The sequence below is a fragment of the Spermophilus citellus genome (genome assembly GCF_964194105.1).
Source record: "Spermophilus citellus genome assembly, chromosome: 9".
Lineage (NCBI taxonomy): Eukaryota > Metazoa > Chordata > Mammalia > Rodentia > Sciuridae > Spermophilus > Spermophilus citellus.
The window spans coordinates 29,603,084-29,618,671 of NC_138191.1; the positions used below are offsets into that span (position 1 = coordinate 29,603,084).

The 15,588-nt window shown below is 33.9% G+C and overlaps 1 protein-coding gene across 1 annotated transcript in view; it reads left to right on the forward strand.

Annotated features, from left to right (window-relative positions):
* The window catches only part of LOC308656940 (myomegalin-like), a 151,225-nt gene that overhangs the window by 91,701 nt on the left and 43,936 nt on the right, over positions 1 to 15,588 (forward strand). Inside the window, 5 exon segments of the mRNA XM_081308319.1 lie at positions 2,441 to 2,532; positions 7,293 to 7,409; positions 7,640 to 7,777; positions 8,752 to 8,864; positions 10,379 to 10,521. Coding sequence (XP_081164445.1) covers positions 2,441 to 2,532; positions 7,293 to 7,409; positions 7,640 to 7,777; positions 8,752 to 8,864; positions 10,379 to 10,521 — 603 coding nt within the window.

Sequence of the window (15,588 nt, forward strand, 5' to 3'; positions counted from 1 at the left end):
ACCACATAAAAATACATTAATTAATTAAAGATATTGTATCCAACTGCAACTACAATATTGTATCCAACTACAATAAATATTTAAAAAAAAAAAAAAAGAGTTCACAGTTTACTCCAGGGAAACTGAATCCTAATTCTCCTTTTGAGAGAGTTTTGCAGGGATTCGGAAATGCCAGAGTAGTGTTTCCAAACCTGCACAGCAGGTCCAATGGAACTGATACATTCTACTGGATATCTTTCAATAATGGGGTGCTCATAGTAACTTGACAACACTTACATTAAAGTATTAGGAGGGACAATATACTTGAATTATTTTCCAAGCTTAACCTTATTCAAGGAATGGCTGTAGGGCTTGAACTCCCCAAAGACAATCACATTCTAAGCATGGTGGGAGCAAAACTCAAGTAGAAACCTTGGATTGGAGTTTCTGCATTTACAGAGCAAAAGGTTGGTATTTAGGGTAGCGTTAAGGAACTATTTCCCAGAGAATTACAGAAGTAGCTACTGGTGATGATTAATGAGGTAGGGATTATAATGCTGGAACCAGAAAGGGTGTAAACTTAAACAATTAACTTGTGATTTCTTTTGTCACCAAGAATGTAAAAAGTTTGTGCCTGTATTATAGTGTATGGTATTAGATGATTCTGTGGGAAAAATTGCACAAGTTTCATTATCTAACAAGAAACCTTTACATTGCCCCAAAAGTAATGAATACTAGATTTGTGTAATTTACTTTATATTTGCCTTTTTCTTTTTAAAATTTATTTATTTATTTTAATTAGGTATAGATGATAGCAGGAAAAAAAACATATTTGCCCCAACTTTTTATTCTGGAAATTTCAAACCTACAGAAAAGTGGCAACAATAGTGTAGTGAATACCCATATACATTTTTATTAGGATTCATCGATTGTTAACATTTGCCACATTTGCATTATTTCTTTCCTTCCGTGTGCACAACATATATAGATATAATGCTTTTTTTTCTAAATTCTTATAAACATCATGACATTTGATCTGTAAATATTTCAGCAAGTATTTTCTAAGGACAAAGGCATTCTCCTACATGTTTACAATGTAATTATCATGTTTAGGAAATTTGACCTTAATGTATTTTTACTATCTAAATATATAATCCATATTTAGAATTCTCATTGTCTCAATAACATTTTCTGTAGTTGCTTCTTCTTGCCACCAAGGGTCATGCATTGTGCTTAGATGTCCTGTCTTCAGTCTACTTTAATCTAGAACAGTTTTCCAACCTTTTTCCTCCTGTCTTTTACAACATTAGGATTTTTGAAGAATTCAGAGCACTGTCTATCATTGTTTCCTCATGGTTAGGTTCAGGTTAAACATTTTTGTCAAGAATCCTATGAGTGATGTCTTTCTGGGTGTATCCCATTAGTGCATATTGGTCAGTTTGCATCAAGTTGAATAATTGGATATACAGGAATAAGTATCAGATCATCAAATGTGGAAAAATTTTTACGTAGTGGTAACAAATTTTATCCTTTGGTTAAGGTTGTAATGTGTGCCAGATCTCTCCATTGTAAAGGTTCATTTTCCCCTTTGTAATTAGTAAGTGCTCTACAGGCTGATAGCTTGAGATGCTGACAGTTGTGTTTCCCAATAGTCAGTGGCTTTAGCATTCTTTAAACCTTGCTTGAACTTTTAAAAATTAATTTCCTAGTTCTTAAATTTTTTCTCTTATCTGTTATGAAATTCTTTTACAAAAAAGAGTTATCTTGCCCTTATCTTCGCACTCCATTTGTTGTGTAAGTGGATTGTGTCTTTTAAAAAATTATTATAATATCTACTTCTGTATTCCATAATTTTAGATTTTTATGTCCTATTATTGTCAAACTAACTTACACAATCAAAATTTAACATTAACACAGTTAAAAAGTCAAGTATATGAAAAAAATATTCTCAGAAGTCCCCTCTGCTTTCCAATCTTTTCTCTCATGTTTCTTTTCATTCTTTGAAGGTAAATTGTTAAATTCTGTGTTATCCTTAATGAAATATCTTTTTGCAAAAATAAACAGATGAATCATGTGCATACATAATTTATATGTGTGTGTCACATATTTCCCCCTTTTCCAGATAGAAGTATTCTTTTGAACATAGCTTCTTTCACTTAACGTTTCCTTGAAATTGCTCCATATAAGTTCATGAACTTCCTCATTCTTTTTTATAGCTGTATATATATAGTCCTTAGTGTGAATACACTGTAGCTGATTCCGTCTTTTCTCATGTAGAGTGATTGCAATATTTTGCTATTATAAATAATGCTATAAAAAAACCTGTCTGTGTGTGTGTGTGTGTGTGTGTTTATTTTTTCTTAATTGCTGGAATACATATTCCAAGTAAATTTCTCAAAAATGAGGCAGCAGAGATTACATGTTTTTAGTGATTAAAACTGGCACTATGTGTTCATTTTAGGAGACTTGGACACAGTTGCAGGACTGGAGAAAGAACTGAGTAATGCTAAAGAGGAACTTGTACTTATGACTAAAAAAGAAAGAGAAAGTCAGGTGAGTTTTATAGTCAAGGCTAATTTCTAAATTCCTATTTTTTTCCCCCCAGAGTACGATTCTTTAAGTATAATATCTAAGTTCAAATATAAGGTATACCTTTTTTCTTTTTGGAAAAAAATATAAATCATTTTATATGTGTGTGTGTGTGTGTTTATATGTAAAAGATGTATATGTAAGATATAGATAATATATAACATTGTATATAATATAAAGATATATGTAAATAAGATATATATAATATATATGCATACATATATATATATATATATATATATATATATATATTATCCAATAAGATCCTCTTATTTTTATAATGGGGATTTTTAAAGCTTTTTAACTACTGAAATAATGAAGTTTTTTCTACCCGTTAATAACTGTAATAAAATAATTGTAAAACACTTGTGAAAAGAGGAAATGCTATGTTATTGCTGCTTAGAATTATGACATTAGACTCATGAAATTAGAGTTTAGAAGCATTAAACAAGAGAAATTTGAGTATGAGCAATAATATTTGAGTACTCTTATATGCATTAGACTGTGCTGAATTCTTAAATTAATGCCAGTGTTCACCACTCTACACAAAATAGATGATATTGGACTTATTTTATAGATGGAAAAGCTGAAACACTAATTTATTTATTTTTAATGGGGCAGGGATTAGTCCTAACTAATAAATGCCAAAGCTAAGATTTAGACTCAAAGTCTTTTGTGTCTCCAAATACTTTCTTTCTAAGAAGTCATTTCTTGGAATAGATACTCTTCCCCATCTTATGCATGAACTCTTTCTATCAGTAATTTTCATCCATTTTCTTAGAAGAAACCTGTCAGTCTTATAGAAATCCTTCCTCTGTCTTCCCCATACAGCCAGTTGTATGTCCAGCTATGATGTAGAAGAAATGTTAGGGCTACAACATAGCATTACAGACAAAAACTAAACACATGTTGCTATGGCATCTATTTTAAAAGGTCAGTCAGGGGCTGGAGTTGTATGTAGTTCAGTGGTAGAGTGCTTGCCTCATATGTGTGAGACACTGGGTTTGATTCCTAGCACCACCTATAGATAAGCAAATAAAATAGATGTCCATCAATAACCAAATAATATTTTTCAAAAAAGTCAGTGTCATGGGTTTCTAAGTTAGCTAGCTCAGTTCCTAGTTTTTTCTACCTTTTTTGCTGTAATTTGATCTATAATATAAAATCTGTTTATGTTTATGATGAAATTGTCTTATTATACCTTTTGATTTTATTACCATATTTTTGCTTATAAACCAATTCATGCATGGCATTTTAAAAAATTAGTTTTTAAATCCCCTAGTCCTTTCCCTTTTTTCCTTTACTTTAGCCATTGATTGATTATTCATGTCAGATATTTTAATTTTCACATACTATTTCTGTTTTTCTCATATGTACCAAATTAAGAGTAATGTTACTTTTTGATTCTGTTCTGTTTTCGTGATCATAAAATTATAATGCTTATGAATGAATATTTTGAATGAGTGATATTTAGCCATTGCTTAACTTCATGAATCCTTAATCCATTACCCTCTTTTAAGTCCAATAACATATAAATGTATTACCACATTCCATCTAACATGAGGTATTTACCAAAAGCTATGTCGATTTTCCCCATATTTCCTGTTTCGATATTATAGTAGTATATAGATGCAGCAGTAGTTACTTCATTAATTCCCTGTAATGTGCCAAGTATTTGTAAAACATTTTCTGTGTTTCTTATGTAGCCCTGAAAAGTAGCTATATTATTCCCATTTTACACTTGAGGAAATCATTAGTTTAAATGCCTTGTAAAGGAGTTGATGCCAGGATTTAAAACCTGTGTCAGTCTTACCTGCAGACCTTTTATCATGCTGTAAAAATGTTTTCTTCTTCATGTTTTCATTTTTCTTCAATGGAATCGAGTACCTGGATGTCTTGTCTCTATCTATCTATCTATCTATCTATCTATCTATCTCTTTGAAGAGGATCTGATAAATAGCACCCTTTTTTCATACCCAACCCTGAACAAATTGAGAAATAAAACAAATTGGTGGCAGATATCCTGAAGCTTTATCAGATTTAATACTGACAGAGTCTTAGAAAACTTAATGTAAGAACCGATGTTGGACCTGGATTGGGTAATTGACCTGCTCAGTCACAGGCAGCATTGGCCTGGCAGACTATTCTGTGGTGGGCAACAAACTGCCTTTGGAGAAGCAGCGATAAGAAATAGTCTTCCTTTAGGCCAGTGTCTTCTAAGGAGAGGAAGTGGGGGTGTGAGCCAAGCAGGCCTGGTTTATTCTTCCACTGTGTACAGATAAGTCAAGTCCCTCCCCCTGATTGGGGGCAAAGAAATGTCAAGAGTTGCACTAACTAAGCTCCTTCAGCATGGAAGGAAAATAAAGGTAGTTAAAACTATCAAATAACTGTTACTAAATCATTATGAGCCACACAGTAATACTGCAAGCATTGCTGGAATTAGAAGATACACAAATAAAATTTTTCTTACTTTTGACTTAAATTTTATGTGCTTAAGGAAGAAGTGTTGCTTCCTTTAGGAAGCTTAATTATACCTTAAATTGGCTTCTCTACCATCTCTCTTCACTTGTTCCACTGAATTTTTAAAGATTATCTTAAAATAGTTCTATAAAATATTTATTTAAAATAACTTGCCATTGCTGTAAAGATTTTTTTTCTTTTCAAGTATAATTTTCTTTTTATCAAACAACATCCATATGCTTTAATTTCTCATGCAAGTACCAGTGAGAAGTTATACAAATACAAGGAGATAATCTTAAAGAGATTACATACAAAAGATGATCATCACTATGTTTTTTTTTTTTTTGGGTTTTGGGTTTTTCTTTTTTTTTTTTTAATTGTTGGTCGTTCAAAACATTACATAGTTCTTGATATATCATACTTCACAGTTTGATTCAAGTGGGTTATGAACTCCCATTTTTACCCCGTATACAGATTGCTGAATCACATCATTTACACTTCCATTGATTTACACATTGCCATTCTAGTGTCTGTTGTATTCTGCTGCCTTTCCTATCCTCTACTATCCCCCCCTCCCCTCCCCTCCCCTCTTCTCTCTCTACCCCCTCTACTGTAAATCATTTCTTCCACTTGTATTATTCTTCCCTTACCCCTCACTTCCTCTTGTATGTAATTTTGTATAACCCTGAGGATCACCTTCCATTTCCATGCAATTTCCCTTCTCTCTCCCTTTCCCTCCCACCTCTCATCCCTGTTTAATGTTAATCTTCTTCTCATGCTCTTCGTCCCTACTCTGTCCTTAGTTACTCCCCTTATATCAAAGAAGACATTTGGCATTTGTTTTTTAGGGATTGGCTAGCTTCACTAAGCATAAAGATTATATGGAATATGATACCTACAGGAAAGACATTATGCCTAGTGAATCAAGTTTGCTTCCACAAGTTCATACTCTGGATCTTCCACTTACTAGCTCTGTGATTTTTGAATTGGTTCCTTAATTTCTGTCTCAATCACCTCATCTGTAACTTGAGGTGTAGAAGTCACCTTATCTGTAAATTGAAAAGTAGTTGCCCCATAGGATTTCTGTGAGGATTCATTTGTTCACTTGTTCATTCATTCATATATGGGATACTTTCTGTAAGCTAGTGCAGGGCTGAGGTAGTGAGCAATATCAACAATGTCCCATTCTGGTTCTGTGTAATTTCTACTAGAGAGATAAAAGACAAGAAACATGTTATATTATAAATTATAATATGTTATAATAATTATGCCATTAGATATTATAAATTATAAACATAAGATTTCCTTGATATATTTGCTAATATAAGCATTAAAAAATATTATGATATTATAATTGAAGATTAAAATGAGTGATACAAAAAAAATGTGATAGAAAGTAACATGGATGGGGGACCACCTTAACTGGAGTGGTCAAAGAAGACTTCTTTGAGCAGATGACACTAGGGTCCTGAGGATGGGAAGGAAGCATCCTTGGAAAAGATATTTCAGGCAGACCGAGTAATAGGTAGAACAGAAAAAGTCTTGTATTCCTAGAAAGTGAAGAATAAGGATAAAAGTGGCCGATATTGAAGGACAAGAAGTAGATTAGCCAGATCGCTAAGTCTGTGAGACCAACTCAGCTATGGTTATTATCATAATTTTTAATGAATTTGTTATAACGATGTTTATCATTTTCTGATGAGGAGGGAAGGAAAATACAACACTGAAAGTTTAGGGCCTACAGTGCTAACTATGTGTAAGATTCCATTGTAGGTGGTAGCATGTTTAGTAGGAAGCATGTAATATTTAGTGATCTCTGATGTTAGCAGCTATTTTTGTTTGAGCCTTATTTATTAATTCATTAAGTTTTGCATAATGGAGGTGTTCTGTAATGTTTTAATCTATTAGCTAAGGAACTTATATGAAGAAGAACTTCATCTTTTACTTCTGCTAAAGATAACCAGTTTTTAGGTGTCATAATAAATATGGTTAAATTAAATAAATTTGATGGTTTTATACTGCTAACTCAAGTAAAGGAACACCATTAAAAACAACCATTACAACTTCCCATGAAACAACATTTGGTACCATGCTGTGTGGTTTATTTATTTGTTCCAGTAGAGCTTTATTCATGTTCTTGTTTTCTTTTGCATTATTGGCTGATAGTGATGTGATATGAAAAGCAGTTGCCTCATTGTTAAAATGTAAATGTGACAGCTGTTGTTTCCTCTACCTGCTGACTCCAGTGTTTCTTCTGTCCCCAGATGGAACTTTCTGCTCTACAGTCTATGATGGCTGTACAAGAGGAAGAGCTACAGGTGCAGGCTGCTGATCTGGAGTCCCTGACCAGGAACATACAGATAAAAGAAGACCTCATAAAGGTCTTTCAAAGCTTTTTAAAGACCATTGGAAGTGTTGGAAACTCAGATTACCTGTAGGGCATCTTCAAACAATATGTGGATACATTTGGTCCCTTGGCCAGTGCTTATCAATATCCCACTTGAAAGTATAGTAGATTATTTCAAGAATATCTGTTCCCTTGCTCCTCTGCTAGAACAGCTTTTATTACTATATTAATATCTATGCTTATTACTTGTTTTTTAATTTCTAGGACCTGCAAATGCAACTGGTTGATCCTGAAGACATACCAGCTATGGAACGCCTGACACAAGAAGTCTTACTTCTTCGAGAAAAAGTTGCTTCAGTAGAATCCCAGGGTCAAGAAATTTCAGGAAACCGAAGACAACAGGTAAATTATTGAAATGCAGACTTTATTTTTTTATTTGAAATAAGCAATAGAAAGACTGTCAATCTCAACTACTTTTGAAAAAAAATCTAGGTCAGTTGATGGTATTTCATAGAGAATCCATACTCCACAGTACCTTGCTCAGTAGCAGTCATACATGCCTATTTCTAACCTTTATAGTTCTGAAAGGAGTAGCAGACATCCTGTCAGTTATCCTTAACTCGGAAACATAAGTCACTTCTCTCTCAATTAACTCTTTCTCATCTGCCTGCATTTAGCCATGTTCAGACAACTCCCAATTTAAAAAAGGAAGAGAGGAAACAACCCTGCCTTTGCCTTGAGTTTCTCTGTAGCTCTACTTTATGCTTGACCTTTTCGATGCCAATTTTTTTCAAAAAGATTTGTTTACCTATGTTCTACATCCATTACCATTACTCTCACTAACTGTTCTTATCATCCCCGCCCCCAGCTTTAATTTTAGCTTAAACATCTCTGCTATTTACACATTATCATAGCCCATTATTTTTATGTCATGTAGTATATCTCACAGGACATATGTATGATTGATGGATGTCTTTTCCTCCCACTAGATAGTAAGCTTTTCCAGAATTAGAACAGAGTCTGTCACATTAAAAGGTGCTCAGTAAATGTTTATTGCATGAACATTGAAAACTAGAAAGTCCTATTGTATGTTTCCCTCTTTCCTATCCTTTCTCACTGTTTTTTTGGCTTCTTTCCTATGCTTCTGACTTTTGTCTCCTTTTTTTTCTTTCTTGTGCTCATATCTGAATTCAGCTAAGATATAAAATGATATTGTGTCATTGATTAAAACTGTAAGATACTACAGAGATCTTAAATAATAAAACACTGGGACTTTTTGGTCAGAGTATGTGCAAATACATTTTTCTTTTTTTCAGGATAAACTTGGCCTCACGCCTCACTTTTCCATTTGTATGTTGCTTCTTTTCTTTCTTCAGTTGTTGCTGATGCTAGAAGGACTAGTAGACGAAAAGAGTCGACTCAATGAGGCCTTACAAGCTGAGAGACAGCTCTATAGCAGCTTGGTGAAGTTCCATGCCCATCCAGAGAGGTAAGAGATTAACTTTTCCCTTTACTAAATTATTATTATTATTTTTTATTATTATTGAGACAGGATCTCACTAAGTTGCTGAAGCTGGCCTTGAATTTGTGATCCTCCTGCCTCAGTCTCCCAAGTCACTGAGATTATAGGCATGTGCTGTCATGCCCAACTTTGTTTTTCCCTTTTTTTTTTTAAAAAAATTCCTTTTATTCTTTTCATTTCTTTTATTTCTTCTGTTCTTTATTAAGTGCAGATGCTAATAATACCAAAGAAGCGAGAAAAAGAAAGCTGTCCACTTTGTTATTTGTTGCGTAGATGGCTCCAAGCCTCAGTGTCTAAATCTTGTCAGGAATAGTGTGTTTCACATAGTTACTGTGAGGATTAAATGAGAAGACAGCTTAGGCATCTAAACAGTGCTTTGCATATGGTAAGCATTTGGTGTATGTTCCTTTCTTTTCTCTGCTCCATGTCCTGTTGAAGGCTGTTCTGTTATAAAAGTATAGCTACAAAGGTCTCAGATATTAGTTAAGTATCATTGAATATCATTGAAGGTAATATAGTCATTGCAATACCTAATATTACCTCAGAATCATCGATAATCATCATGATGATTATATTTTCTTGTATTTTTCTCTTGATTTTTGGTCATGTATATTTTATCTTTTGTGTTTATTTTATATTACCCTCCCCCCGCCTCATTTCGCTTTCTCTCCCAGTCCTTTTTTCTCTTTCACAGTTTTAAATTTTTATTATTCCCATTTCTTCTAATTTCTTGTTGGGCTTAAAAATATTTTCTTTTTACTCAGGAAAATGAAAGCAGGGGAAAGGTATGATAGGACCACTTGCTTGTGTTATTTTTTAAAGAACCCCTGGATCTTTAGTCTTCATGAACTGGATTTATTTTCAGAACACTGTCCATTTTGGTAAAAAATAGCTATCTTCAGCAATTCTACTTGGTTCAGTCTTGCTTCACAGGGTCTTCTGAATTACTCTACCTTTGTCGGACATTTTTCAGCATTACAATAATTTTGGGTAAACATGGAAGCAAGTTTACTTTTTTTTTTTTTTTTTTTTTTTTTTTTTTGTGGTGCTAGGGATTGAATCTAGGGCCTGTGCATATGAGGCAAGCACTCTACCAACTGAGCTATATCCCCATGCCTTTCAGTTTACATTTAATTTTTCCTGGGTTTTAGTTTTTCAGAAACTAAAGCTTTTAATAATGAAATTTCTTTTATGGGGCCTGTAGGAGGGTAAGAGCAATCATAAGACTATAATTTTATTTGAGATTTGCCCAGAATCTGGCCTAAAGGGGCAGGCTTTGAAGAAAGAACAGGCCTTGCAAATCTATCAGTAGTGACTACATGTGCTGCACCAAAGAGCTCATTCATTTATGATGTCCTGGAGAACATTACTTTAGAAAATCTCACAGTCTAGAGTAGCATTGATGGCTCTTTGGAAACATATGTGAACTTGTTACAGTTGATGGCTAATCCATTTTCCTTCCATGTGGCATGTTCAATCAGCTCTGAGAGAGATCGAACTCTGCAGGTGGAACTCGAAGGGGCCCAGGTATTACGCAGTCGGCTAGAAGAAATTCTTGGAAGAAGTCTGGAGCGCTTAAGCAGACTGGAGACCCTGGCCGCCGTTGGAGGTGGGGAACTGGAAGGTGTGCAAGTTCGTCACAAGCATGCCTTCTGAGCACTGGCGGGTCACACTGCATCGCAGGATGGAAAACCTGTTTACACTAACCAGAGGGAGCCTTGTCTGATGTGGCAGAATTAAATGGTGACTTACTAATAATAGAGCTGGTACAAGTAGCATCAACTACAAAGTGAAACTTACTTTAGCTTCCTGTATCTTATGTACATACCTACTTCTCCATTGATTGTTGGAGGTTACAAAGTGTATTTGCACATTTAAATCATTCAGTTTTAGTTTCCCCACACATACTCATTCTTTTTCCCAGCCCTTCCTTCTTGTTCCCTCATCCCTTCTATGGGCCAATAAAGTTTATTCCTTCCCCACTTTCACAGTCCATTTCATATGTTCCATATCATGTCATAAATGCATGTGTGTGTATTATTTTTGCCATTCAATCAACTCCTGCTCTTTGAGAGCATTTTTAAAATCCAATAAAAGATGAGAAAGAGAAAGATTGAGTTTATAAGAATGACTTTGCAAAAGTGATAATCCATATCAGAAGGTAATCAAAATCAGGAGAGTAGTCTTAGGCCAACTTAAGGAACAGAGGCAAAACCTGTTAAAGTGTTTATAATAAACTTTTGGCTCTAATATTGTTTCAGAGTTGACTGTTGATCAACAGAGGTGAAATTAGATAGTTAAATATTAAATTCTATTTAAAACTTTGTTGATCCCTTTAGGTTTTCTTTTAAGCCAGGGACCTGCCATTTAGTTTAGAAAAGTCTTCCATTGTCAGAATTCTCTGTGTACAAAGATAATTGTTAATGTAATATCCCTGTTTAAAATCAGTATTTTGCCAAATAATTCGTAGAAAAGAGTATCACTTCTGTATTTCTACTTGGTAGTGGCACTAGTTGGAGTCCTTTATTTTTCACTATCTAGTATGCATACACTTCTCTATATTAAGTAATGGGCTCTAGGCTTTTAAGTGCTCAAATAGTTTAGAATGAAATGTCACTGATCTGTATTCATAGGTTTTAGTCAGTGTCTTGGTGATCTCGTGTGGCAACATGACAGGTGTAAGGAAAAGGCACTCGGGATTGTATTTCTGGTATTTTAAATGTCAAGAGTATAAAAAGTAACCAAGATTACTGTGGAGTTTTGTGGATTCAGCACTAGGAGGTTTCTTATTTCTGTGGATATTTGTTTCCTAGATTAGAAGCAGAGATTTCAGTTGCTTTAAACATGGTAGGTAATAAGTGAGCAGGGATTTAGGGTTTTAGTACCCTAAACATGTCTGAGTTTCTTTTCTAAGCTAGATGGAACATAATTTTTCTTTTTATTTCTGTTTTTCACATGACACTGTTTCTTTCATATTTTAAAAAAATTTTTTTAGTTGTAGATGACATGATACCTTTATTTTATATGGTGCTGAGTATCAAACCTTGTGCCTCATACATGCTAGGCAGGCACTCTGCCGCTGAGCTTCAGCCCCAGCCCTTTTCTTTCACATTTGTATGCTGACATGGCTTACATTACGGTCTAATATTAATCAAGGATTCTGTAACCTTAGCTGTGCCTGTAACAGTGTCAATTGATGTAACATGGACAGGGAGGACGTATTCTACCAGAGAAACACCTGGAATATTTTGATTATGTGGTTTTGCAAAGATTGGTCGCCATAAACCTTTCTCTTAACGGAGATGCCATTTCACTTTTAATGGCCTTGAGAGGAAAAAGGAGTCAATGGGAAAGAGAGAGGAAGTATAAGCATAACCACTCACTATTCTTAGTTTCCCGGTTGTAAGAGATACTTTCCTGTACAAAACTTTATGTAGCTTTCTCCAAGTAAGAAAGCAGATAGTGGAGTTGAGCATAGAAATGTCAACCTGGGCTGGGGTTGTGGCTCAGTGGTAGAGCTCTCGCCTAGCATGCACGAGGCACTGGGTTCGATCCTCATCACCACATAAATGTAAAATAAAGATATTGTGTCCACCTAAAACTTAAAAAAATAAAAAAAAAGAAATGTCAACCTATTGAAGAGTAGTCTCTCATGTTATTACAACAAGGCATTTAGGAAAATTTTTCTCTTAATTTTACTAATAGCCCAAGGAAGCTTTCTAAGTCTACTGTTTTTTTGTTTTTTTTTTTAATTGGTTGTTCACAACATTACAAAGCTCTTGACATATTCTAAGTCTACTGTTAAGTTTTAACTGTGAGTGATTCTTCGGTTCCAATGGCTCATAGTTATTATAGTAATTTATGTTAATAATCACTGCTTCTATCAACCTCCAGTGAGAGTGGATTGATAGAATACATTGAATTTGATTTTGATACCATAAATGTAACTAAAATCTAATACTAACTTTGTAGTTTTGATTGGGTTGAGGCTTGCAAATAGTGCTACTTAGAAAGAGCTTGCTGTCTGAGGATATTTGTTTCCTAGATTAGAAGCAGAGATTTTAGTTGCTTTAAACATGGTTAAGAAGTGAGTAGGGATTTAGTACCCTAAACATGTCTGAGTTTCTTTTCTAAGCTAGATGGAACATAATTTTTCTTTTATACTTCTGTTTTTCACATGATACTGTTTCTTTCACATTTTTTAAAAATATTTTTTTAGTCGTAGATGACATGATAATTTGACATATTATGATTAGAGAACACAATTCTGATGAACATTTTTGTGTAACTCATAGATAGCTGTGATTGGACACATCATTCATATTGTCATTTAGCATTATATAATGTGCTTCTTTTCTCTCTTTAGGAACACAGGGTCTTCTGAATTACTCTACCTTTGTCAGGCATTTTTCAGCATTACAATAATTTTAGGTAAACATGGAGTGCCGTGTGTGTGTGTGTGTGTGTGTGTGTGTGTGTGTGTGTATGTTTGTGTGTTTTACTCTGGGGATCAAGCCCAGGGCCTTGAGTATGCTAGGCAAGCACGGTACCACTGAGCTAAATCCCCAGCCCACTTAGGCCATTTTTAATCAGAAACAGAACTTAAATTTAGAAAAATCCATACTGATAGGTTTCATTGGTCTTACATTTTCTTTTGAATAATGCAAGTCCACAAAGTAATGGTTAAAAGGGATCAGGGTAGATAAAGTCTATAGTTTTTAGGACTGTAGAGTTAAAAAGGACTTCTAAGGGTTTTTTTTAATGAGTGAAATGGAAGTCCTTATGACATGTTTAAACTCTTATGAAAGTTTTGTTAGTTTGTTTTTTGAGGGGTTATTTTATTTGTTTAGGTTTTGTTTTTGTTTTTGTTTTGGTGCAGGGATTGACTATAGAGCTTCATACATGCTAGGCAAGTGCTGTGTGACTGAGCTACCTACCTAGCCACTCTACTGCAGGTTTAAATCATTGAAATCTAATGATTATTAGAGATTAGTATACGTCAACATTTGTCTGATGGTCTTTTTTTTTTTTTTAAAGCTATTTAGTTATTTACTTTGAGAGGGTATACTCTTATCCCCTGTTTCCTTTACCCTCAACCCATCCATTGCCACAGCAACTTTTCTTCACTCAGTTGTAGATAGCAGCAATATTTTTAGTACCTCTGTATCTTAGTACATTTTTCTTGTTCATAATTCTAAAATATTTTTAATTATATCATATTTGGGTAAAAATATCTATTAAAGTTGAAGAAAATCTAAACCCATATAGGATCTCAGCCACAAAAAGTAGCTTCCTTATAAGATTCTTTAATATATTTTACTTAGTTTATACAGAGTGACTTATGCCTAAAAGACCTATCACTTCTATGCTAATTTATGCTCCTAGTTTAGTGTGTGGGTTGTAAGAAGTTGAGTCATAGTTTCGAAACAGTTCAGTTTTCATTTTGTTAATTTCAGTTTTTCTTTGAGTTTTGAGTTGCTTCTGGAATCTTCTGATTAGGGAAAGAAGCAGCAGGTCACATTATACTAAAATTATTCCTTTTTAAAGAAGTAAAGGTTGATTGGCTTACCTAAAAGTTATAGTCTTAGAACACTTTTAGTACTTTTGCTTTCCTTGAGCTCGTAATAGAAGTCTCTAGATCCAATTGTTTGGGTAAAGGCATTGTTTTCTGGTCTTTTTACAAAAGAGCCACATAATCTTCACACTTGAAATAGTTGTCTCTTTAATACTAGCTGGCCTCATATTCAACAAGTCTGTAGCCAGTATCCTCCAGATAAGGGACAAAATGTCTATGAAGTTGGGAAAAAAAATCAGTAACTCACACACTTGAAATCCATTTTTCATCTTACATTGAAATATTATACAAAAGGTAGAATAAGTGAAATGAATTTTCTTTTTCAAATACAAACATCTTGTGAGATAGAAGCACATATTTCTTCCTTGCTCTTAAGTTAAAGCTTGGGATGCTTTTCTCCTTTGGGTAGTATAGAACCACTTGTACTCAGGAAAAAAAAAAAAAAAAACAGCTGAAAAAATGGAGCTCATTTATGGTAACTAATAAAAAAAAAGAGAAGGGACAAATCAATAGGTAGTGTGCTGGACAGATTTCTATAGGGTAGTTTCTGAGTCTTAATGCATTTTGAAATATTTAAGCCACTCCTTCACCATTTATAGGTTTATTAAAACATTTTATTATGATTAGAAAATAAAGTAATACTTTTACATAGTCTTGAGTATTGATAGAAGGTAAGTTCTTAGCTTTTTTCTGTGTAATCACATGAGCCAGGATGAGTGTCCCAAATAAAGAATTAGCATTATCATTTGCCTCCAACAGGGAAATGGAAGGGAAACCCAAAGCTTTGTCAGATTTCAAGTAAGAACACTTAAACTTATAAAGTGATAAACTCATTATTTTTGTGTTACTTGCCTTTTGTTGTTTAAAATCAAATTCCAGAAATAAAAATCTTTATTATACTGTTTTCCTTTGCTAGAGCTGAAAGAATAAAACAGAAAGTTCAGCAGCATCAGAAAATGTTTGGTCTAAAATATTAAGAGTGGGACTAAGTACTTGAACCAAATTAACTTTTTTTCCCTGGAGAATGTCTAATTGTATGGCAAATTCTTGTAGATTTGCTTTTTAGTACTTGAGTCTGAGGTGCTGCTTTTTGTAGTTATAAAGTCATGATTCTAA